General features: G+C 42.7%; 1 protein-coding gene across 1 annotated transcript in view; it reads right to left on the bottom strand.

Moving 5' to 3' along the window:
* The window catches only part of LOC134345172 (sodium/hydrogen exchanger 9-like), a 585,864-nt gene that overhangs the window by 220,104 nt on the left and 339,038 nt on the right, over positions 1-26,722 (bottom strand). Inside the window, exon 12 of the mRNA XM_063045405.1 lies at positions 13,679-13,832. Coding sequence (XP_062901475.1) covers positions 13,679-13,832 — 154 coding nt within the window. The remainder of the gene's footprint in view (positions 1-13,678; positions 13,833-26,722) is intronic.

Genomic DNA, 26,722 nt, shown 5'->3' with positions numbered 1-26,722 from the left:
CATTCAGGGGAAAGGGAACAATGAAGAACTGGCAGGGGAGGTAATAGTTGAGCAGGACTTGGACACCTTGACTAAATGAAGGATAATGAATGGAGAAAGGGAAGCTGAGGAAAAAAACATCAAGTGTGGAGTGGACAAGAGTATGAATTAGAGAGGGGGAAGAAGCTGACATGATTAACACAAGAAACATTACAGAGAGCTATGAAAATTACTAAGAAACTGTAATAAATGTCAGGTCACCGCAGGCCCAATCCACCCCCACTAACCTACTCACTCTCTCCATCACTTATAAGGTGCCTCTCAGCACTGGAGAAACACTTTAACTGGTGTTTAATGTAACCAAATCTGGTCAGTGCTGAATTAATCATGTACAAATCAGCACCAGTTTCATTGTATGTCCCATTAAGGTGCAATTAATATTATTACAATCAAAGATCTTCATAAACTCAGAAAATATTTCAGAACGTGTGAGGATTGTTAAAAAAAAGAGCCAATATATTCAGGATTAGAAAATCCAACTGCTCACAGACAGTGATAACAGCAGTAAATGTGAAGGGGAGACTGCACATTAAAGGGAGAGAATATAAGTACGAGAGGGGTTTTGCTGCGAAAGGTAAAGGAGAATGCTGCACCGCAGAGTGAAGGAAAACTGCATAACAGGACAATAGATGCAGTTAGGGCAATGCTGATTAAAGAAGAAGATGAAGGCTGTATGAAGGGAGAGGGGAATACTGCATAAGGAAAAGAGTGAATGGTGCACAAAAGGAGAGGAAAATAAGACCTTACGACATTGGAGCAGAATTAGGCCTTTCATCCTATCAAGTCTGCTCTGCCATTCCATCATTATCCCTCTTTACTCCATTCTCCTGCCTTCTCCCCATAACCTTTCATTCCCTGACTAATCAGGAACCTATCAACCTCCATTTTAAATATTACCAATGAATTCCACAGATTTACTGACCTTTGGCTTAAAGGCATTCCCTGTCATCGCGGTTCTAAATGGATGTCCCTCACTTTGATGCTGTGCCCTCTGCTCCTATACCCCCCCCAATAAAAGAATCAATCTCTCCACATACACTCTATCCAGACCTCCCAATATTCGATAGGTTTCAATGTGATCTCTCCCCCCTCCCCCATTCTCAGATAAGGGACCCAAAACTGTTCACAATACTCCAGGTTCTGACTGACCAATGCCTAATAAAGCCTCAGCATCACATCCTTGCTTTTATATTCTAGTCCTCTCGGAATGAATGCTAACATTGTATTTGCCTTCTTTACCACTAACTCAACCAGCAATTTAACTTTTAGAGAATCCTGCACGAGGACTTCCAAGTTCCTTTGCACCTCTGATTTTTTGAATTTTCTCCCCGTTTGGAAAATAGTCTATGTTTTATTCCTTCTACAAAGTGCATGACGGTACACATCCCTACACTTCTGTATATTCCATGAGCCACTTGTTTGCCCAATCTCCTAATTCGTCTGTCCTTCTGCAGACTCCTGCTTATTCAACACTACCTGCCCCTCCACCTATCTTTGTATCACCTGCAAAGATGGCCACAAAGCCATCAATTCCATCATCCAAATCATTGACATACATCTTGAAAAGAAGCAGTCCTAACATTGATCTCTGCAGAATGCAGCCAACCAGGAAAGGCCCCCTTATAATGACTCTTTGCCTCCTGCCAGTCAACTAATCTTCTCTCCACGTTGGTGTCTTTCCTGTAATACCATGGGCTCTTATCTTGCTAGGCAGCCTATGTGGAGCACCTTGTCAAAGGCCTTCTGAAAATCCAAGAATACAACAACCACTGACTCTCATTTGTCTTTCCTGCTTGTTATTTCCTCAAAGAATTCCAACAGATTTGTCAGGCAAGATTTCTCCTGAAGGAAAACCATGCTGACTTTGGCATATTTTACCATGTGCCTCCAAGTACCCCAAAATCTTGAACAGACTTCAACATCATCTCCCAACCACTGAAGTCAGGATAACCGGCCTATAATTTCCTTTCTTCAGCCTCCTTCTCTTCTTAAAGAGTGGAGAGATGTTTGCAATCCAGAATCGAGTGATTCTTGAAAGATCATTAGCAATGCCTCCACAATCTCTTCGGTTACCTTTCAGAACTCTGAGGTGTTATCCATCTGGTCCAGGGGACTTATCTAACTTCAAGCCTTTCAGCTTCCCAAGCACCTTCTCCTTAGTAATAGCAAATCCACTCACTTCTGACACTCTCAAATTTCTGGCATTCTGATTCTGTATTCAACAGTGAAGACTGATGCCCGCCATACCTTTGTTCCCCATGACTACCTTTCCAGCAACATTTTCCAGCAGCCCGATATTCACTCTCCACTCTCTTTCACTCTTGATACATCTGAAACAATTTTTGGTATCCTTTCTGATATTATTTGCTTGCATACCAAAATATTTCATGTTTTCCTTCGTTATGGCTTTTTCATTGCCTTCTGTTAGTTTTTAAAAGCTTCTCAATACTCTAACTTCACACTAATTTTTACTATATTACATATGAGCCTTCTCTTTGGGTTTTACATTGGCTTTGACTTCTCTTATCAGCCACGGTTGCATCATTCTCTATTCAGAGTACTTCTTGTTCTTTGTGATGTTTCTATCCTGCACCTTCTGCATGGCTCCCAGAAACTCCAGCCTTTGCTTTTCTGCCATTATCCCTGCTAGTGTTCCCTTTCAATCAACTTTGGTCAGCTCATCTCTCATGCCTCTGTAATTCCCTTTACTGCACTGTAATACTGATACATCTGATCTTAGCTTCTCCTTTTCAATTTTTCTCCCATGTTGCATTTCAACTCATCCCACTGACTGCAATTTTGCCCTATCCTCTGCTTGTCCTCCCTCACAATCTCACTACACACTGTATCTCCTATGTCCCATCCTCAGCTCTTTCACTCCAGTTCCTCCTCTGCCAAATTAGTTTAAAACCTCCCCAACAGCTCTAGCTCTAGCACACTTATCCCTAATGATAATGGACCCCCCCCCCCTCAGGTTCAGGTGTAACCCTTCCTTTTTGTACTAATCATACCTTCTCCAGAAGAGATCCCAATGATCCAGAAATCTGAAACCATGCCCCCCTACACCAATTCCTCAGCCATACATTCATCTGCCAAATCATCCTATTCTTATCTTTACTGGAGTGAGGGACAGGCAGCAATCCAGAGATTACTACCCTGAAGGTCCTGCTTTTCAGCTTTCTACCTCATTCTCTATATTCTGTCTTCAATGCCTTCTCCCTTTTCCTACCTATGTCATTGCTACCAATACGTGCCACAAATTCCAGCTGTTCACTCTCCTCCTTCATAATGCTGTGCACCCGATCCGAAACATCCCTGACTGGGGCACCTGGAGGCAACATACCATCCGGTTGTCTCTTTCACATCCACAGAATCTCCTGTCTGCTTCTGTGACTATGGAATCCCCCATCATTACCGCACACTTCTTCCTCATTCCTGAGGCACAATATCAGACTCAGTGCCAGAGACCTGACTAATGTGCTAGTTCATTCCTTAACCCCCCCCCCCCCCCGCCAACAGTATACCTGTTATTGTGGAGAATAGCCACAGGGGTACTGTAACTATCTCCCTGCATGTCCTGTCATTCAACCCCTCAGCCTCCCAGAGTTCATCCAGTTCCAACTCCAATTCCTCAACACGGTCTGAAAGAAGCTGCAGCTGGATGCACTTCTTGCAGGTGTAGTCGTCCAGGACACAACATAAGGAACAGAGGAAATGTTCCAAAAAGGAGACAGAGGACTGAAGGAGAGGGAATGGTGCATAAAGAAGGAGTGGATTGGTGCATAATGAGAGAGGGGAATGGTACATAAAGCAAGAGGGAATGGGATTGGGATGCTTTATAAGTGGAGAAGAGAATACTTCTTAAGGGGGATAGGAAAGAGCATGCTATATGAAAGAGAACAAAAGTGTTGCCTAAAAAGAGAGGAAATTTAGATAAGAGGGTAATGGTGTGGAGAAATCAAGGAAAATGCAGTGTGAAAGGAATGGGGATTACTTTATAGGAAGTGGGGAATGCTGTGTACAGGGGAACGAACTGCTGTAAAAATAATCAAAATACTGCATTAAAGGACAATGACTACATAAAAGGGGGAAGGGAATTCACATGAAACCAATGGGAATGTTGTATGAGAGAATGGAATGTTTCATAAAAAGGAACTAGGAGATTTAGGAATGCTGCCTAAGATATATGTGATGGGTGATGTCGCATAAACAGAGTGCAATGTTTCATAAAAAGAGAATGGAATGCCGTGTAAGTAGGACAGAGAAATGTTGCTTCAAAGGAGTCGAGAATTCTGCGTGCACAATATGGAAATATTACGTGAATGCAAAAGGGAATGGTGCAATAAAAGTAGAAGAGAACACTGCATGAGAGTGAAGTAAAAGTTAATTAAGACAGAGGCTGGAACAGTCTTTAGGAGTGAAAGGGATCTGGCATTAAGGAGAGGGGATTGCTGCACAAAATGGTCGATGACTGCTGCCTATAAATAATGAGCATGCTGCATAAAGGGGAAAAGGGATTGCTGTGTGTTTTATTAAAAATGCACTTTGTCTTTTTTATGCAGTAGTATTTTCAGCTTGAAAGTATCTCTATGAATAGAACATGGAATTGCACAGCACATGAACAGGCTCTTGCGCTCATGATGCTGAACTAATTAAACTGGTCATTGAATGCTTAGCTAAACTAACTCTTCTGCCTTTGTAAGGCCCATATGCCTCTAATCTTTGCACATTCATATGCCTAAGAACCTCCTAAGTGCCTCCAATACTACCCTGTCAGTGCAGTTCAGGCACCTAACAGTGTAGAACCCCACCCCAACCTGAAATGCAAGGTCCTCTAGTATCAGTCAGTATGACTCTGAGAAAAAGATACTGTCTGTCTACTCTACGTATGCCTCTCATACTCTTATAAACTTCTAGCTTGTCTCCCCTTAGCATCCAGCAGTCTAAGAAAAGGGTCTCTTCTTGTAACACACGTCCTCTAATCAGGAAGCATTCTTGAATAGTAATATTACCTCTAGCTCCAAGCTAATATTATAATTTGGATATTCAAAATCTGTTTCATCACACTTCAGTTTTTTTTTCATTAATCCATTGTTTCCATTGCAATCTAACACAAATTCTGTATAGTGGTAAATGACCATTTAAAATTAAAATGGGACAACTTTTACTGTCATAGTTTCCTTCAGCTAAAGCTGATTGCCATCAATAAGCTCTGGAACTCCATATCTGGAAATTTCCAACTTAGCTCATCAGTTCTATAACAAATTAAAATACACAGGCTGAGAATAACACAGTGCAGAGAGAAGATTTATTAAACAGAAGGGATTCTACAGATGCTGGAAATACAGAGCAATACACACATTGCTGGAGGAACTCAGCAGGTCAGTCAGCATCTATGGAGAGAATAAACAGTCGAAGTTTTGGGCTGAGAGACTTCATCAGGACTTTGGTGCTGTTGCTTTGTTAATCTTCGTAGTGGAGAAGACAACTGACATGCACAAAATTCTGGAGGAACTCAGTAGGTCAGGCAGCATCCACAGAAATAAACAAACAGTCGATGTTTCAGGCCGAGACTCTTCTTCAGGACTGGAAAGGAAGGGGGAAGATGCCAGAATAAAAAGGTAGGGGCAGGGGAAGGTGAACGCTGGAGGGTGATAGGTGAAGCCAGGTGGGTAGGAAAGGTAAACGGTTGGAGAGGAAGGAATCTTCTATATATCAAGTTCTTCTATCAAGCACCTCTGGTCCTGTCTGCACTGGCTTCATCAAGCATGTCAGAATCTATAGAGCTTGAATGGATCTTGAGAACAGACTAACAAGAAGAGAAAATAGACCTGATTGTAGAAGAATAACAGATTTCTTCCCCTCAGGGAAGTAAGTGAAGCAAATAGGTCTTTGCTGCAAAGTGGCTGGTTTGTGCTTATCGTTGTTACCAAGACAATCTTGCCTCAGGCATTACAAATTTTATTTAATTGCTTGAATTTAAGATCCCCAGCTTCAATGGTGGAAATTAAAATGAACTCAGGTTTCTGGATCAATAGCCCAGAACTCTGGCTGTTAGTCCAGTTACTTAACCACATTGCTAATATTCAGACAGATGACATTCTGTGCTTCAGGTTTTATGGCCCCTTACTGGAGGGCCAATAGGTGGAATGAATATACCCTACAATCAATGAAAAAAAAAGTCACACTTCAGCGGAGGGTAGACTCGCTTGCAAGAACAGAGAAAACTGATACAGGAGTACGCCTTTCAGCCTCTCTGGCCTGCTCTGCAATTCAAGACCCTTCTCCTCATTTCTTTTTTTTTCTATGGTAACCCCATAATCCTTCTTACCCCAAACACCCAAGAAACAAATAATATCTGTATTGAAGGTACTCAAATCATAGGATATACAAGCAGAATTAGGCCATTTGGCACATTAAGTCAGCTTCGACATTTCATCATGGCTGATCCATCTACCCAATTCTCTGTCAGCGTAGTACATGATCCCCAATCCCATTTGTTTCACACTCTTTTGTGTGGCACTTTCTCAAAAGACTGTAAGTCCAAATACATCACATCCACTGGTTGCCCCCTTACCTCTTACACTCACTACAACCTCAAAGATCTGATGAGATTCCTCAATTTTATCAGTGTGAACAAAAGTACAAGCAAGATAATTACCACTGGCCAAAGAAAACTACTGGCCGGGTTACTGGGCAGAAGTCCATTGCCATTCTTCATAGAGTACTGTGGAATATCTTTGGCTTTCTGGGACGGTGGGTGGGAATAATGACTCATCCAAAAGTTGGTTATTGTGCTAATGAGTGTCAGGACTTTTAACAATGTAACTCTGTGTCACCTGATAGGCAGAATATGTTTAATATAATGGGGCTAAACCTTAATGCACTAAAATGGGATTCATTTACTATAAGAAGGTTGGCTGTTTTCAGATAAATAATACACCATTTTGTAGACCAGCATTAAAAACAATCTCTTGAGGATATGACTAGATTTCAAATGTCAATATATTATATAAAACAACAATGAATTATAATTGAACATGATTCATAAACATAAACACAAAGGGAAATAAAGTTATTCATTTTTGCCTTGTAATTCTGACATTGAAAAAAAACCTGGCATCTTCCCGAGTAAGGAACCAACAATCTGGAGAAACTTCCTCCAAAGGTTATTAGGTTGTAAGTGATCTTTACTTGCACTTATTTAGAGAGGTTCTGTGCAGCATGGCTATACAGCAATCTTAAAAGAACAAGCTAAATTTGCAGTTAACATAACAGTCATCTCCAGAGCTAAACGCCAAATGCATTGGCGGAACTGTGCAAATGTTGTACAGTAACTGTTTGTAGTTGTGGTTCTTATTCTGTTCATGCTTTTATCAAATTAAAGATGATTATTAATTTTAACAAAGTTAGGCACTACATGTAATCAATGTGCTCATAGCCTCAGAAGTGTAGCTACTTGATGTAGGAAACTACGGACAATCAAAATCCACAACACATAAATTTCATTGGTGGAGGCACTAAGGAAGATTAAGGAACTTCACTGCATTAACAGTCTTAGTATGAGTTATGTCAATTCCTCCCTCGACTTCATATCTCATAACTGTCTCCGCTGTTGTAAAAAATTCTTCACATAATTCCATTTCTGACATATTTCACTGTCTTCAAGCATACCTCTCATTAGATTCTTACTGACTCTTCTTATTGAACTCATATGCCAGCACACCAGCAGTCACCTACCTTCTAACATGGAAAAGAAAGGCATTTTTAATACAGAATCTTTCAAAACCCCAAATTGATTTATAGATAATGAAAAACGTTCCCATCTGAAGTTACATTAGGGTTACATTAATACAATTCCTGTACTATGCTGGCACATTAAGTTTGTATTTTAAAAAAAACATTTAAATTACAAGTGAAATAGCAATTGCCTAGCCGAGCAACACTGGGAGAGGAAAGGAAGTGTCGATGTTTTGTGTTAAAACCTTGCATCAGGATATCACGTTTTCACCACAGTTGCTGCCCGACATGCTGAGTTCCACAAGCAGATTGTTTGTTGCAGCTTGCCAGGAATAGACTGACTGGGAATTCCCTCCTTGTTTCCAAAGCAGCAATGGTATGAAAACACATAGCCTTCTACAATTTTACTTTTTCTCAGCCTATTAAACCAATGCCCATAGACTTTGGAAGGTTCAACATTATTAATGTCACATCATTAAAATGTATTTGGGATTTCAATCAAGTACACTGCCTGAATACAAAAGGTAGCAGCAGGTCAGTACAGTAGAAGATAGATAGAAATAGAAAGCCCTTAACTCCGAGTAGAGTCATTCGGACGTCGTCATGACGGCGTCTTTTTAAGCAGGCTTTCTTGTCTTTACGAGGCCAAGTTGCTAGCTCGACGCTCAACCCAGCACGGATGGAAAGCGTACAAGGAAGTCGGCTGGATTCGAACTCGGGAGCCTTCGCTCCAAAGTCCGGCACTGATGCCACTACGCCACCAGCTGGCCAGGTTGGTACAGTGAAAAAGAGTTTTGACCAGCGGTCAGTCGGCGTTTGCCATTGATTAGCAAGAGCAGCCATCATCTGAGTGGACAGAATCAGAGTGATGATCTTGAGGCTTTAGCTCTAGAAGAGAGGCTTCATCCAGAGAAGGTAAAGAAAAGAAAAGCTCTAAGTTAAGTTTTTTTCCTGTTTTCCCTTCTTTATATCTGCTCAGCTAGGACAGTAGAGATACCAGGCAGGATAGTGAAATGCTCCGCTTGCGGGATGTGGGAAGGCAGGGAGACCTCCGGTGTCCCGGAAGATTCAGCTGTGAGAAGTGCATCCAGCTGCAGCTTCTAACAATCCCCGTTACAGAGTTGGAGCCAGAACTGGATGGAGTCCAGATCATTCGGGAGGCTGAGGGGTTATAGATAGGACATGTAGAGAGGTAGTTACACCCAAGGTGCAGGACACAGAAGACCAGGTGACAGTCAGGAAGGGGAAAGTAGTTAAGGAGCCAGTGCAGTGTACTCCTGTGGCCATCCCCCTCAACAACTGGTATATCACTTTGGATACTGTTGGGGGGGGGTGCGGGGGCAGGGGCACGGGGGTTTGACCTAACAGAGGAAAGTCATAGTGGTTGGGTTTCTGGTGCTGTGCCTGACTCTGTGACGCAGAAGGGAAGGAGGGAGAAAAGTGACGCTGTGGTGATAAGAGATTCTTTAATTAGGGGAACAGACTGGAGTTTCTGTGGGCGAGAACAAGATGGTACGTTGCCTCCCAGGTACCAGGGTCCAGGATCTCTCGGAGCGAGTTCTCAGCTTTCCTAAGTGGGAGGGTGAACTGCCAGAGGTTGTGGTCCATGTAGGTACCAATGACATAGGTAGGGTGAGTGACAAGGTTCTACGTGGGGAGTTCAGGGAGATGGGTGCTAAGTTAAAGGGCAGGACCTCCAGGGTTGTGATCTCAGGATTACTACCCATGGCATGTGCCTGTGAGGCCAGAACTAGCAAGATTATAGAGTTTAATCTGTGGCTAAGGAGTTCGTGTAGGAGGGAGGGCATAAGATTTTTGGATTATTGGGTTCTCTTCCAGGGAAGGTGGGACCTGTACAGAAGGGACGGCTTGCAAATGAACTGGAGGGTGTCTAATATCCTAGCGGGAAGGTTTGTTAATGCTGCACGGTGGGGTTTAAACTGGAGCTGCAGGGGGATGGGAACCAGACTGCCAGAACACTTAGAGGAGAGGTTGTGGAGGCGGATATTGGTAAGACCTCAGACAAAATCAGGAATCAATAGGTTGGGCATGGTGCAACTAGTCCCCTGAGCTGCCTGTATTTCAATGCAAGAAGTATCATAGGAAAGGCTGCTAACAGAGCTGAAGATGAGGTAGTTGGTTTACAAACAGACGCAATGTGTAGAGAGGAGAAGCTTTTGATAGGGCAAAATTGTAGTCAACAGGATGAGTTCCAATGTGAAGGGCAGACAAAAATAGAAAAGGGTGAATACAGGGCTGAATGTGCAATATACGGAATAAGGTAGATGAACTTGCAGCACAGTTGCAGATTAGCAGGTATAATGTTGTAGGCATCACTGAATCATGGCTGAAAGAAGATTATGGCTGGGACCTTAATAACCAAGGATACACATTGAAAGCCGGAAGGCAGAAGGGGCAACATTGCTCTGTTGATAAAAAATGAAATCAGTCATTAGAAAGAGCTGACACAGGGCCAGAAGGTGTTGATTCATTGTGGATAGAGGTAAGGAACTGCAAGGGTAAAAAGAACCTGATAGGAGCTGTATACAGCACCCAAACAGTAGTAAGGATGTGGCCTACAAATTACAATGGGAGATAGAAAATGCATGCCAATAGGGCAATGTTACAATAGTCATGGGGGACTTCCAATATGCAGGTAGATTGGGAAAATCAGGTTGGTGCTGGATTCCAGGAGGGGGAATTTCTAGAGTGCCTAAGCGATGGCTTGTTAGAGCAGCTCATGGTTGAACCCACTAGGGGATCAGCTATTCTGGATTTAGTTCTGTGTAATGAACCAGGAGTGATTAGAGAGCTTAAGATAAAAGAACCCTTCGGGGGAAGTGATCATAATTTGACAAAATTCACCCAGAAATTTGAGAAGGAGAAGCTGAAGTCAGATGTAGCAGTATTACAGTGGGGTAATGGGAATTACAGAGGCATGAGAGAGGTGTTGGTCAGAATTGATTGGAAAAGAACACTGGCAGGGATGATGGCAGAGCAACAGTATCTGGAATTTCTGGAAGTAATTTGGAAGGCACAGGATATATACATCCCAAAGAAGAAGAAGTATTCTAAACAAAAGGTTGGAACTGTGGCTAACAAGAGAAGTCAAAGCCAACATAAAAGCCAAAGGGAGGGCATGTAATAGAGCAAAAAATAGTGGGAAGCTGATGAAAGGGTTGACAATTTTCTAAATGGAGAGAAAATACAAAATAACTGAGGCATAAAGGGACTTGGGAGTCCATGTGCAGGATTCCCTAAAGGTTAATTTGCAGGTTGAGTCTGTGGTGAGGAAGCCAAATGCAATATTAGCATTCATTTTAAGAGGACCAGAACATGAGAGTGAGGATGTAATGTTGAAACTTCACAAAGCACTGGTGAGGCCTCCCTTGGAGTATTGTGAGCAGGTTTGGGCCGTTTATCTTAGAAAGGATGTGCTGAAACTGGAGAGCGTTCAAAGGAGGTTCACGAAAATGATTCCAGGACGGAATGGCTTATCATATGAAGAACGTTTGATGGCTATGGGCTTACAATTCGGAAGAATGAAGGTGACCTAATTGAAACCAATCGAATGGTGAAAGGCCTTGATAGAGTGGATGTGGAGAGGATGTTTCCTATGGTGGGAAAGTCTAAGACCAGAGGACACAGCCTCAGAATAGAGGGGCATCCTTTGGAACAGAGATGATGAGGAATTTCTTTGGCCAGAGAGTGGTGAATCTGTGGAGTTCTTCACCATAGGCAGCTGTGGAGGCCAAGTCTTTATGCGTATTTAAGGCAGAGGGTGACAGATCCTTGATTGGTCAGGACATGAAGTGATACGGGGAGAAGGCAAGAGATTGGGGCTGAGAGGAAAATTGGATCAGCCATGATGAATGGGGGAGCAAACTCAATAGGCCAAATGGCCTTATCCTGCTCCTATATATTATGGTTCTCTGGTCTTATGCGCATTTTAAGCTTCAGCATTCTGATTCATATATTAAGGATATTCCTGAGAAACTTCTGTTGACAGTGATTTGTCTGATCAAGTTTGGACCCAATTTCTATAAAGAACAAATGAGTTGGCACAAGGAGGAAGTAATAGGAATGAAATTTGAAGCACAAGATGATTTGTTTATCGATTGGCTTGTGAGGCAGTGGAATCAATTATTGCAGTTAATGGTTGAAATTTGGGGTATGGAGTGCTATGGACCGGGTGCAGCTAGATGGGATGAGGCAGAGAAATATGTTGACAAGGACTGGATGGGCCAAAGAGCTTCCTTCTATGCTATATGACTCCAGAGCCAGCTTGAAAGAAAGAGGATGTTTCTTTTTAAAAACTATGACAACAGAAACAAGTGATCACCCCCTTATATGGAGTTCAACTGGCAGCACAGAACAGTTAGTTTTGTCTGTCTTCTCACTGGGCGGCAGCTCACAGTACTTACAGGAAACTAATCTCAGGGTTATATATGGTGACATATGTGTATGTACTTTGATAATAAATTTACTTTGAATTTTGTAGCGAAACCAATAAGGGGTAACATCATATTTTTAATCACAAATAGAATTTGAAGTGGAAGTTAGATTAAATTTATTTGCACAGGAGATTATTAAATCTCGGAGAGGCCTGTCATAAATAATTATTTTGAAAGGCAGCACTTCATTTGCTTTCAACAATGAAAAACAATCATTCCAAGGAAACAAGGAGGTGAGAGGTATGAGAGTAAGAGGTTTCAGTGCTAGCATAATGATCTAACTGGCCTATTCCTGTGGTGTAACGATCTATGAGCACTCTAAACACCTTTACATTTCATATTCTCCAATATCTTTGCATTGACATTTGGTAATACTGCACTAACAATGCTGCATCGATCGACCCCATATAAACCTTTATTGCAAAGCATCCAGGGTGAATGGTAGTGACAACAGAAAAAAAGAACTATTTCCCTCCAAACAGCAGGTTAAATAATATCTTCAAGTTTTGTTCTCACTGGCCATTGTGTCACATAAGATATACAGTAATGAGATTATTATTTGGTTATAGTCATTTCTCCCATTTATCACTTTTTCCAAATACTATTCTAACATTATTAGGAACGATTATACTTTGTTTCCTTCAGTTTTCATAACGCACTGCTAAATTGGCACAGATTACAAATATGCCTCTGGACAGCCTTACAGCGTGATTATCAGAGACTAGAGCAAGTCTTATCAGGAAGTTCAATGACAATGTAACACTTTCCAGTAGCAAACCTGCTTAATTTACATGTTGTTTGGAGAATGGAGACAGCGCTGTTATGCTTGGCGTTGTCCAGCATCAGGCCACTTGAAGTTGTCAACAGAGTTACTCTTGGCTGTCCTGTGTAAGGTCTGTGACCTAAGCAGATTCCCAAGATGAGTAGTTGACCCACGGAGGAGCTCACGCGGATGGTGGGTTTCTCCCTGCTTTAAATGCTTGTTCTAACCGCACGTGTTCAATATGGCCAATCCCTGGCTGGGTGGCAGAAATATCCGTTTGGTCGCCTGTGTAACATTAGCCTTCTCGTGTATTGCTAACTTGGAGAAACCACAAGTACAATTCATGGTCAGCTCCTCGTCTGATGCTTTTGAGGAAAGAGAATCCATCTCAGCCATATCACTATCGAGTTTGTGATCAGGATAGTGTTGCAATGTAACCCACAGCCACATTCTGCAGAAAGTTAATGGCAAAGTAACATTTATAAAGTCTGCTCCCTGAAACCTCAGAAAGTTATACTGACTAGTTCCTACAGGTTTTCAGAACTGATGGACTGATTCATTCAGGATTTTCCAAGGCTGACTTATTCATGATTTCCCAAATCAGATTCATTCTGGATGCTGCTAATCTGATTCATTCATACACGATTCCCCCCATCTGACAAAGGCGGAGTTGGTTACTCACCTGATGCGAAGCCACGTCAGCATTTGAGTGGTTCCCCCTCCAAACACCCAGACGGTGAAGAACACAATCATCAGGGTGGTGGTGAACATCATCTGTTTGGGTTTGGAGCCGGTGTCTCGGATAGCCAGGGCAAATGCAATGGCACCACGCAGGCCTGAGCAAAAGGGTGCAATTGTGATGTTGGTGCACAGAGCAATTACAAATAAGCAGCAAGGTTTGTTAGCAGCAGAAATACACAATGAATCTAATCTAATAAAATATAACACCCATCGAATATTGAAAGGCCTGGGCATAGTAGATGTGGAGAAGATGCTTCCTATTGGGGGAGTCAAGGATCAGAGGGCACAGCCTCACAAAACAAGGACATCCCTTTAGAACAGAGATGAGGAGGAATTCCTTCAGCTAGAAGGTGGTGAATCTGAGGAATTAATCACCACAGACAGCTGTGGCGGCTATATCATTTGGTATATTTAAAGGGGAGGTTCAAGTTTCTTGATTAGTAAGGATATCAAAGGCTATGGGAGGAAGGCAGGCGAATGGGGTTAAGAGGGATAGCATGTCAGCCATGATGGATTTGTGGAGCAGACTCAGTGGGCTAAATGGCCTGACCTAATTCTGCTCCTATGTCTTATGGAGCTCTTGTTAGGCAGAATACATAGCCAAACTGTAATTCATTCTTTCGTTTTATCTGCTCAAGCAGCAGCGGATGTGTTGTCTTGCCACCTGACCTCCTGGTTCCTCAAACAAAACATAGTGAGCTGAACTGAACACCAGAAATAGACCCAGGTTTGCATCAATTCAGAACATTTCCTGACAAATGACCTCAATTTCCTTTCAAATTAATCACACGTCACTAGATGGAACAGCATCACTTGGAGCATTTTAAGAATTCGACCACGTATTTAGCAGATTATAATGCATTCCTGAAATCTCAGAAACAAATTTTGGTGTTGATCGCTGTTGTGCATTAATTTAGTTATCAAAGGGTTGCGGGGGGGAGGGCTATGGAGAGATGTCTGGGGTAGGGAAGAGTATGTCAAATTGAAAATGGGAGAAATCTCATCAGTTAGTGATCTGGGTACTTCCCTGAGTGGAAAAATTGTCACTTAAACACAATATTGGGTTTGCAGAACACTTGCTGGCAGATTGCTTATTATTGAAGGGTGCTCTTAAGGGGACCTTGTTGCTGATGGGAACATGCCCTGTTTTAAGTGGTCAGTGTTACTTTGCGTTTCGCAAGAGAAACTAAATCTTATTTGAACAAAAGGACACTTAGCTTCAAAAGGGACAAGTACTCACTGTCCTTTAGCATGAATTAGGAATTAGTACTTGTCAACTGAAAGGCTTAGACTATGGTAGCGTAGGGGTTAGCGGAACACTTTGTAGTACCAGCAATGCAGATTCACCTCCTGCCACTGCCTGGAAGGAGTTTGTACATTCTTCCTGTGATGGTGAGGGTTGCCTCTGGGTGCTCAGGTTTCCTCCCACAGTCTAAAGACAAACTGGTTAGCACGTTAACTGGTCATTGTAAATTATCCCGTGATTAGGCCAGGATTAAATTGGGTGTTGCCGGGTGGTGTGGCTCGAAGGGCCTATTCCGCGCTGTTTCTTGAGAAATTAAATTTTAAAAAATAAGTAAAGTCTGATGAGTCAGCACTCAGTGTTTGGTCTGTGCAGCGGGCTCTTGTCTTGAGGCAGAATATTCCTGGTTCAAGTCTCAATCCAGCGACTCATCCACAACAGCCATGACTGACAGACCAATAGTGCTGGAAGGTGCAGTTCATACAGTCGCATGGACAGGTTGGGTCAAGAGGCCTGTTTCTGTGATAAATACTCTATGATTATGGGATAAAGAGCAAAGTGGCATGGAATCAGCCCACTGAGACAACACCAGTCTCTAATTATCCATTTATGCTGATCCTACACTACCCTTATTTTATTTGCCCCATGTTGATAGAGGTTCTGCTTTTCAGATGAGACAAAAACGGTGTCCTCTTTTCGACTCTTGACTTGATGTAAAAGATGTCATAACACTATCTGGAGGAAGAGTGGGACTTGTCTCCAGAATCCTGGTCAATAATTGTCCTTCAGCTAGCATCAGTGAAGCAGATTTTGGGTCACTACTTGACTGAAGACAATCTCAACCAACTATAATTGCCCTATTCCGGAAACAAGTCCATGGCAGATACTATCTCCCTCACCCTTCGTTCATCTCTGGAACATCTGGATAACAAAGACACCTATGTCAGACTCCTACTTATTAATTACAGTTCTGCTTTCAACAACACAATTCCAAACAAACCCAGCCCCAGACTCCTAGATCTAGGTCTCAGCATCTCCCTCTGCAATGGATCCTTGACGTTTGACCACTTGACACTGCTGAACCTCTCACCACAGTGCTAAGCAGTATTGCATCCGTATTGTACTGTCTCAGTACTTTTATATTTGTGTGCTGTAGCACTTTTTTTATTCACAGTTATTTTGTAAGTAACACTATTCTTTGCATTTCAGGTCAGATGCTAAATGGATTTCATTGGCTTTGTATCTGTACTCGGCACAATGACAATAAAGTTGAATCTAATTTGACCACAATCAGTAAGGATAGGCAGCAACACCTCCGCCACGATTATTCTCAACACCAGTGCCCTGCAAAGCTGTGTTCTCAGCCCCTTATTATACTCCCTATGAACTCCTTACTGTGTGGCTAAATTTTCTGCTCTAAGTCCATTTAAGTTGACACCTCTGTAGTTGGTCAGATCTCCAGCAATGTTGATACAGAGTACAGGAAGGAGATATCGAGAGTCTCATGGCATGCTGTTAAGAGAACAACCTCTTCCTCAATGTCAGCAGAATGGAGCTTGTCATTGACTTCAGAATGCTGGGTGGAGTAAACACTCCTGTATGTATCAGAGGCATCAAGTTGATGACAGTTAGATAATCTGAGTTCCTGAGTTCCTTCCTCCAAGTTTTGGGATGTACGGGGTGTCAGGGAGGGGTAGCACCTCTGGTGGGGGAACATGTCGCGTTCTTTTCAGGCGGTTTGTCCACCTTTGGTCCCCACCTGGCACTCAGCTCTCACCTGTGGCTCCCCGTAGCTGTTTGCATGTGACAGCAGCCACACCCCGAGCAACGGCCACGACAAGCCGGCTAAACCAGGTGAGGGTAGCCGACGGGTCTCAAACCCTCGGTGAGATAGGGAGTTGTCTATCCCAGAATGTGAAGACAGACTCCGGCAGATTGAGCGGACAAGACCAATGGACGTCCAACGGTCAAGAAGTGGTCTCTGCAAGCATCGTGGAACCCGTAGGGCACGACAAGACACAGAAGACGTTCTGGTGAACCACTGCACCTAGTCCCATCTCCAGCCATCTCGACTCTTGTCTTGCCACTGGATCCAGATGGGAATTGGGAAGAGAGAGTGAGGCTGACGCTGCGCAACTCTCCCTCACATAAATCCAAATCAAGCGCTAGTCTCGACACCATCATCAAGCTGGCTGGTGGCGTAGTGGCATCAGCGCTGGACTTCAGGGTGAAAGGTCCCGAGTTCGAATCTGGCCGGCTCCTGTGCATACTCTCCATCCGTGCTGGATTGAGTGTCGAGCTAGCAACTTGACCTCATAAAAACTACTAATGGTGCCAAGGTCTTCATCGATGACAATGGATGAACCTTAGACTATAGTACCTATTTCTCCCTTTGCAGCACTTCTTAAACAGAGGCACACCCACCCCTAATCATGATGTATGTATCTCGATTAGGGATCTAACGTTCATGGATATACCTGACCAGGCCCTGGAGACTTATCTACTTCCATACATTTTAAGTCCATAAGACATATGATTGACCTCTCAATTAAGTTCTCCAAGTCCAAAGTCTTTGTGTTTTTCTTCATGGTAAAAACAGAGCAGAGATATTCATCATGGACCTGACCCACCTCCTGCTGCTCCACACAAATATACCCACTTTAGTATTTTCTCTTTTTACTTTAACATGCTTACAAAATCTTTTTGGATTTTCCTTAATATTCTCTGCCAAAGCTAGTTCATGCCACTATTTGCTTTTCAGATTTCCTTCTTGAGTATACTCCTGCAACCCCTATACACCTTCCAAGGTTTGCTTAAGCCTGGCTGCCTGCACCTGACCCATGCCCCTTTCTCTCCTGACCACAGCCTCAATATCCCACATCAATCAGGTTTCCCTATTCCTATTAGTCTTGTCTTTCATTCTAACAGGAACTCTTGACCTGATATTTAAAACACCCAGTTGCTAGGTGGCCCTTTGCCTTCTCCAATCAACAGTAAGAATAAAATACAAAGGACTTCTTAGCAGCTTATTCTAAAAATAGAATGGACTGCAATTTACTTATCAGTAATAACAGGATGTCAAAGTTGTGAGCAACCTTCTCACTTTAGCACACAGTTCCTTACCAATGAAATGTTAATCTATTCTCTCCACTAAAGCTATCTCTTTTGTTTTGGGGTTTTCCACACTTTCAGGCACTTGATTCACTAAGCAGGAAATCCCAGACTAGCTTCCGTGTTGGTTTGGGGACACAATTTCCCACAAGCATAAAATCTAAAAGTCAGACAATGCAACTCCAGTGTGAAACCAGAGATCTGTTGGGGATCAACCACTCATGTGTCAGCTTCTCATCTGGTGCAATTTATTGGATTACATCTTTGTCTGGGAAACAATGAACCAGAAAGGAAAGGGGAACAATGAACCATAAGGGAAATGGATATATTAAAATATGAAGAAAAAATGTCAGTCAGCAGAAATTATGTCAGAGTAGATTGGCCTGACTAATTTGATTCCTTTTATTTTGCAGATGAAGTGACTTAATTGGTGACAGCTGTGCATCTGATGCAGTTTTCATGTATTTTTAGAAAGGCCTTTGAAAAGGATCCACATGACAGACTATTCAGTGATTAATGTAGGGTTACTACAAATGGGTGGTCAAAGAGCCTGTGCTGTAGCTATGACTTAAAGTAACATCCCATGGAATACAAAGGCAACTACCAAGTTGAAACCAGCGCTGTTCAGGGTAAAAGACAAAATTAACTTATTGGCACAAATTTTTGTTACCAAAGCTGTTTGCAATAGGCCGTGCATGGCTCTGGACTGGGTGCTTGTTTTGAAATTCTATTAATTATTTGGGAAAAATAGTCCTCAGTGATTAAAGAATTTGTAGTGATTAAAAAATAAGTCATGTCAATGATGTTGAGTAAGAAAGCATCAATAGGCGAACTCATTGGATGAGCAGTAAAGTCATATACAGAAGTCAATCCTGAAGTATGAGTTAATGCGTTTAGAGTGGTCAAAACAAATATCAAGGAACATACAGGGTGCTGAAGTAGTAAAGAGTAACAGAGGGACTTTACAGCACATGTCCCCAGACTATTCCAAAGAGGATAAGAGGACAAATAGGTTAGTTTCCTCTATATCTCCCGGGAGGGGGGAGAAGATGGTGGTGCGACGGCAGCGCACACGGCCTCTCCAGTAATGATACCTGTCATCTGTCAAGTAGGGGACCGTGAACAATTCTGATTTGATGGAGACGGACGTGAGAGTATGGAGGAACATCTGGAAAACTTCTGAAACGCCCGCTTCGCTGCCGCTGCTACTGTGTGGTAACCGGGATCTCTGGAGCAGAAGGCCCCGAAATCCTCGGCTTTGCTTGTTTCAGCGGCCAGGGCTAGGTTGAAGGCGCTCCGCAGAGGATGGCGCTCGGGAGGCTGTATCGGAGATGCTGGTCGGAAGCTCGAAGTTTTCGGACAGATGGACTCAGTGATGGCTGCTTCCAAGGCATCGGCAAGTTGACGGTGCCTGGAGGTTTATGGCAGGGAGTTTCTCCCTTTTGCTGCCTGCTATCGGGGACTCGGGAGTCGATTGACTCAGGACTTTGAGACTGTTTTTTACTGTGCCCATGGTCTGTTCTTCATCAAATTATGGTATTGCTTTGCACTGCTGTAACTATATGTTATAGTTATGTGGTTCTGTCAGTGTTAGTCTTTGGTTTGTCCTGTTTTCGGTGATATCACTCCGGAGAAACATTGTCTCATTTCTTAATGCATGTACGCATTTCTAAATGACAATAAAAAGAGGACTGAGTGTTCTCATAATCTAATCTAATCTAATCTAATATCACATTTAAGATCAAAAGAGTCATTTTGGAATTGCTTAAAATGTTGGATTACTTTTGGAATACACCATATAGTTCTAGTCAAGACATACAGGAAGGCATAGAAGGGATTTATAAGGAAAATGCTGTGTCTGGAGAATTTTAGTGAAAGAGGTTGAGACTGTTTCTTATAAACACAAGAGATACTGTCACTGCTGGAGCAACACACACACAAAATGCTGGAGGAACTCAGTGAGTAAGGCAGCATCTATGGAGGGGAGTAAGCAGTGGAGATTTAGGGTTGAGATCCTTCATCAGAACTGGAAAGGAAGGGGGCAACTGCCAGAATAAGAGGGTTGGGGAGGGGGAGACTGTGTGTTTCCTTATTTCTCTGAAGGGAACTATCTGTACCCAAGCATTTGGATTTAAAGAAATTGTTAGAAAGATTGGAAGGAATAGGAGGAGATATCTTCTTCATTTGGTTGTGGAAGCCCAGAACTTAGTGCCCAAAGAGAATGAAGGCAGAAACCCTTAGTGCATTTTAAAAGAGTATATAAGGCAATATGGTTTTTGAAAAGAATGATGAAAATATTGTGGCAGGACATATTAACAAATGAAGAAGTATTGCGATGTCGGAATAAGAAGAGAGCTGGTAACATCAATCAAGAAATGGCAGCTGGATTTCTGAGACGTACTGAGGAAAGAGAAGCTCGAACATCTTGCAGCAACAGGAAAAACTGATGGAAGAAAAAGTTGGGGTTGACAGTGCATGACATTCATGAGTTACATCAAGGGATGGAGAAGCAAAAGTTGTAAAGAGCTTATTAGAACTTCTCAGATTGAAGACAGATGGAACAGCACGATCACCCACGTCATACAACAGGGCACATAACGATTACGATGGTGACAAGGAAATGGACCAAGAGTGGGAATTAAATTAGGATGCAAACAACAGGAATTCTGCAGATGCTGGAAATTCAAGCAACACACATGAAATTAGGATGACTAGCTCTTTGGCACTGCTTCTTTCTGTTCTGTAAACTTTTAAGTATGATAAAAATATAACATTATTAGGTTTTTTATATAGGTCTGAACCTTTAGCCAGTTTTTTTAGTAATGTAGATCGGCTTTCCCTATAGGTTTAATGAATATTAAAGGTAACCACTATTCACAAGCAATCTGTACACACTGTCCAGGAAACAGAGGCATCATTTCAGTACGGAAGCCCGATTACAGGTTGGAAACCGGGCCAGAAGACAACAGCCTGAAAGCCCAGAAGAAGCTGGCCTGACAGTTATTGGGACTGGCAGGTGTAATTGTCCAAAGGAGTTCATATCAGGGGATTAATAGTGTTTGCTAACATCTATAGCTTGAGATAAAAGAAAAATCAATGAACTTCCAAATAGCTGTTTTAGTGCAATTCTCTTCAAGCTATTCAGCATTGATTTCAGTGACGGGAATCAGGCTGTGAATTTCTCCTTGGGACTTCTCATGTGCCTCTGCTGAGCTCATTCCAGATCCTTCAAAGACAATGTGTGATTGTAGTGAACATACCAATAATCGCCAAGTGAGTGGCATACTTTGCCCTCAACCCTTCCCTTTAAAAATAAGTAACAAAGTCATTGCAATTTACTGCAGAAACTACATTTCCTTTGTCATTTGCCATGATCTTTCCAATTCGGAAGGATTTTGAGCTGTCTAAACCCAGATCATGCGGACACCGGCCTGCAGTATAAATCTGTCCTTAATAAGAAAAATGAACAAATATTCATCTCACTCGGCAACATCACAGGGTGACTAGCATAGGAAACAGGAAAAAAACAAGTCACTCAATTTTATCATATTTCGAGGCTGAGGCTGAGGTGTGACATTGGGGCAGGATACATGGTGCATCACCCCATTCTGTCAAGGTGAAGGTTAATATTGCCACCTAGAAGAACAATAGCGATAGTAGATTATCTTTATTATATTTGTGGCATGTTTCTGTTTACTTTTTTTTCCTTTCTTTGCAATCTCAGTTACATCCTCATTTTGGAAGGGATGAATAGGTGAACAAAGCCCACTGATATCCTGTAGTTGGACAGGAGAGGGCATTGAATTTTTCCTTTCATCTAACCTTCACCTTCAACCCATGCTGTACTCTGATGGGCAGGTTGGCTGCATGGAAGAGGAGACCACAGAATGTAAATGCCAGCATTCTGAGCCATGAGATCTAGACCTGCATCTTTTTGTAAATATAGAGATGAAGAAAGGCTACAGCATGAGGGGAGGAAATCTGGACGATCACACCCAAATCAGCTCTCTACTGAACCGACTGAGTGGCTCCACCCACCCGGCATCTTCCACAGAGCCTCGCAAAGGTTTTCTCACCACACAGACAGAAAGTGGTTAATTTATGCATTGCAAGCTTCCACAAACAGCAACGTAAAATGATGACCAAAGTCACCTCATCCTACTGCTGAAGGAATAAACATTATCTAGCGTAGTGGGATGAAATATCTTCAAAATAGTGCCATGGGGGTCTGGGAAGTCAAACCCGTGACTGGCGAATCCAGCGGCTGATACCCAGAGGTTGGTGAAGTCCGGAGGGCAAAGGTGAGGATTGAAGTCCAGGGCTCGGAAAGTCCAAAGATACACATCCCAAAGTTTGTGAGCCCAAGGACTGGAGGCCTGGTGGCAGACTGCCCTGGGGCTGGAGGAGTGTGTATTTATATATGTATGAGGGTGAGAAAGGGTCTTGTGTTGGTTGTTAAAGCAAACAACGCATTCCTCTGTATGTTTCAATGTACACATGAGAAATAAATCTGAACCTGATAGACACCCGAGGAGACTTCTTTTAGCACCTCTTCCAAAGGATGGTACTACTAACAATCCAGCATTCCCTGAACCACACAGGGATGTCATTCTGGAAAATGTGTTTGCACTTCCGGACTGGGATTGACGGAATAAACTCTGGCTCAGAGGTGAGAGCAGTGACAACGAGCCAAAGCAATGGCTGGAATCTAACCGGAGCTTTGGCAATCCCACTGCAGAAATGACATTAAAGAAACCTTTTTTTTTTGCAATCCACTTGCAGAAATTCGGCTACCCTTAAACTCCCGTGCGCCACTTTGTGCCTGGATTTCACAGTTCCGCCAGTCACCTTGCTGTTAGCTACAGTCAGATTACCGAACATGAACATGACAGCCTCTTTGCTGTTCATCAGCCATAATTACATGGTACTTTAACCCTTACTGAAAAATCAGGCCCCATTAATAGCAGATTGTATTCCATTCATTGGGGGAATCATCTGAATACAGTACCATCTGCCAGGATTTACACCTACATCTGGTCTAAATTTGATCCAAGTGCCAGGTCTATGCTAATTTAGCTGTTTAAAGCAGAGCCTGTTTTTAATCCACAGAATCAAAATTCTCTGCTTCCAAACAGTGTGCTATGAAAACCAAAAAAATTAGGATATGAACTCCTGTGTTTTACTTATGACACCCAAAAGAACACAGAACAATACCGCACAGGACCAGACTCTCCAGCCCACAATTTGGTACTGAACTAAATACGCTAATAATGCTTAATTGAACAAATCCCTTCTGCCTGCACGTGGCCCGTATCCTGCTGTTCTCTGCGTATCCGTGTGCCTATCTCAGAACTTGTTGAACACCTCTGTTGTATCTGTCCCCACCACAATGGCTGGCAGCACGTCACAGACACCCACAATTCTCTGTACAAAACTCTCCTTTGAAGTTTCATCCTCTCACTTTAAATACATACACTCATTTTAAATATTTTGATCCTGGGAAAAAGATATCGGCTGTCCACCTCATAATTTTATATATTTTTGTCAGGTCTCTCCTCAACTTCTATTACTCCAAAGAAAACAACCCAACTTTGCCAAACCTTATAGCAACCACCCTCTAATTCAAGCAATATCCTGGTAAATCTTTTCTAAATCCTATTCAAAGCTTCCTGGAATGGGGGGGGTGGGACGTGTGGAACCAACAATTAAAGCAATACTCTAGATGTGGCCTAACCAGAGCACATAGAGGATAAAAGTGATATTTGTTAAATATCACCACATCTTCCCACTGCCTTAGTAGGGATAGAGTTCCTCTTGTCCTTACCTACCTTCCCACAACCCTCTGCATCCAACAAATCATTCTCCACAACTTCTGTCATCTCCAAAGGGATCCTGCTACCAAGCACATCTTTACTTCCCTTCCTCCCCGCCGACTCTCTGCTTTCTGCAGGGATCACTCCCTCCATGATTCCCTTGTCCATTCATCCCTCCCCACTAATCTTCCACCTGTCCCTCATCCCCGCAAGCGGCAAAAGTGCTGCACCTCTTCCCTCACCTCCATTCAGGGTCCCAAACAGTCCTTCCAGGTGAGGCAACACCTGTGAACCTGCTGGGGTTGTCTATCGTATTTAGTGCTCTCAGTGCAGCCTCCTCTAAGTCGGTGAGACCCAGTGTAGATTGGGGATCACCTCTCTGGGCATCCTCGCTCCATTGGCAAAAGTAGAACTTTCCGACGGCCAGACATTTTAATTTCAATTTCTATTCCCGTTCTGACATGGCCTCCTCTTGTGCCATGATGAGGCCACCCTCAGGGTGGAGGAACAACACCTTATATTCCACCTGGGTGGGCTCCAACCTGATGGCATGAACATCAACTTCTCCTTCTGGTAAGAAATGATTTCCCTCTTCCTCTATTCCCCACTCTGGCCTCTTACCACTTCTCACCTGCCTATCACCTGATGCCCCTCCTCCTTTCCTTTCTCCCATGGTTCACTCTCCTTTCTTATCAGATTCCTTCCTCTCCAGCCCTATACCCTTCCTATCCCCCTGGCTTCACCTACCACCTTCTATCTATCCCCCTTCCCCACTCCTTTCCTTTCCTGTCCTGAAGAAAGGTCTTGGCCCGAGATATCGATGGTTTATTCATTCCCACAGAGGCTGATTGACCTGCCGAGTTCCTCCAGCATTTTGTGAGTGCTGCGTTGGATTTCCAGCACCTGCAGAGCCTCCTGTGTTTGTGATGGGTTTCAGAGATCTGGACAATGAATAATTTAAAAGGAAGCAAAAATAAACTGCTAGAAGAACTCAGCGGTCAAGCAGTGTGTCCAAAGTCACACCCCAGTTTCCAGTATCCTGTGTCTCCAGTCTAAAAGAATTCTTTTTCATGTAAAGGTGAAGCAAAGTTAGAGGAGTGTCAGTAGTGGACATAGACTGATTATAAGGGCCAACGAAAAGTAGTGCCTACCAAAATAGTGAATGTCACAGGAAAATCCCTCCTCACCCATCTACAAGGAGCACTGCCAAAAGAAAGCAGCACCCATCATTAAGGACCCCCACCACCCAGATCATGCTGTCTTCTCATTGCTGTCATTGGGAACAAAGTAAAGGAGCCCTAGGTCCCACACCAACAGGTTCAGGAACAGTTATCACCCTTCAACTATCAGACTGCTGAATCGGTGTGGATAACTTCACTCACCCCATCACTGAACTGATTCCACAACCTATGGACTAATTTTTAAGGACTCTACACCTCATGTTCTAGGCATTATTTATTTGCTATTTATTTATTATCCTTATTTGTTTTTTGTTCTATTTGTACAGTGTGTCTTTGGCACATTGTTTGTCAAGTCTTCTGTGTAGTTTTTCACTGAATCTATTGTATTTCTTTGTTCCACTGTGAATACTTGCAAGAAAATGAATCTCAGGGTAGTATGTACTTCGATTAAAATTTTACCTTGCCCTTTGATTAGTGGACTCACCGGTACAATTCTATGATGCTATAATGCAGGAGCAAATACATAAATACAAATTAAAGTTTAGTTTTGGAAAAAAGTTTTGGATTCTTTCATCAAGCTCATTTCAAGAAATGGTGCCAAGAACATTCTATAAATAGCAACCTACATTAATGAAGAACAATGACACCACCAGATAAAATATCAGCAGTACCAGCATTAATATGATACCCAAAAAGGCCATTTGGCCCGTTGAGCCTATGCTAGGTCCAAGTCGTTTAACATTCAAGGTTCAAAATATTTTTTTTAAGCGAAGTACATAGATGTTACCATAGACTACCCTGAAATTCAAATTTTGCAGGCATTTACAGGAAAAAGAAAGAATTTTATGAAAAACTATCTCTTCTTCGGTTGTCCATGGAAATCTGATAATGATGTCCACTCCTTTAATGGTGAGATCTTTGATGACTATACAGTTCTATCCTGGACCCACAACCTCTATTGCAGGTGGGACATGTATATGTGGTAGTGGTGGCAACCATGGCTGCATTTCCCCTGGCTCTCTTCTGGTGTCTTCTGGTTGTCCTTTCCATCTCCAGAATACGAACCCCGTCCCTATACAGCTGCCACTGTGAAAAACTATACATAAGCAGACAAAGACCGACAAGTAACCAAACTGCACAGAAAGGCAAACGATCCAAACAAAAATAATACTGATTTGTTAAAGAGTCTCGGAAAGTGAACCTGTAGGTTGGAGATTCAATTCAGAGTTGTGGTGAATTAAATTACCCATGCCAGTTCTGGAGCCTGACGGTTTGAGGGTAATAATCATTTCTGAACCTACTGCCGTGGGACCAAAGGCTTCTGTACCTCCTGCCGGATAATAGTAGTGAAAAGTGGGCATGGCCCGGATGGCAAGGGTCTTTGATGATGGCCGCTGCTGTTTTGTGGCAGTACTCAATGGTGGGGAGGGCTTTGTTTGTGATAGACTGGGCTGCACCCACCAATGGTCACAATACTGTTACTCCCATTCCCAACCCACACCTTCCCACAATTTATTCTATCTAAAGAGCATATCCAATATCCAGCTGAAGGCACTGAATTATTCTGTTTCTGCCACCTCTAAAAGAAGTGATTTTCAAATCACAATGACTGAGATAATCTCCCCCAATATTATCGG

The sequence above is a fragment of the Mobula hypostoma genome, chromosome 4 (assembly GCF_963921235.1).
Source record: "Mobula hypostoma chromosome 4, sMobHyp1.1, whole genome shotgun sequence".
NCBI classification, from domain to species: domain Eukaryota; kingdom Metazoa; phylum Chordata; class Chondrichthyes; order Myliobatiformes; family Myliobatidae; genus Mobula; species Mobula hypostoma.
Note: the sequence above shows the minus strand (reverse complement) of the source record. Positions and strands in the feature narration are given on the sequence as shown.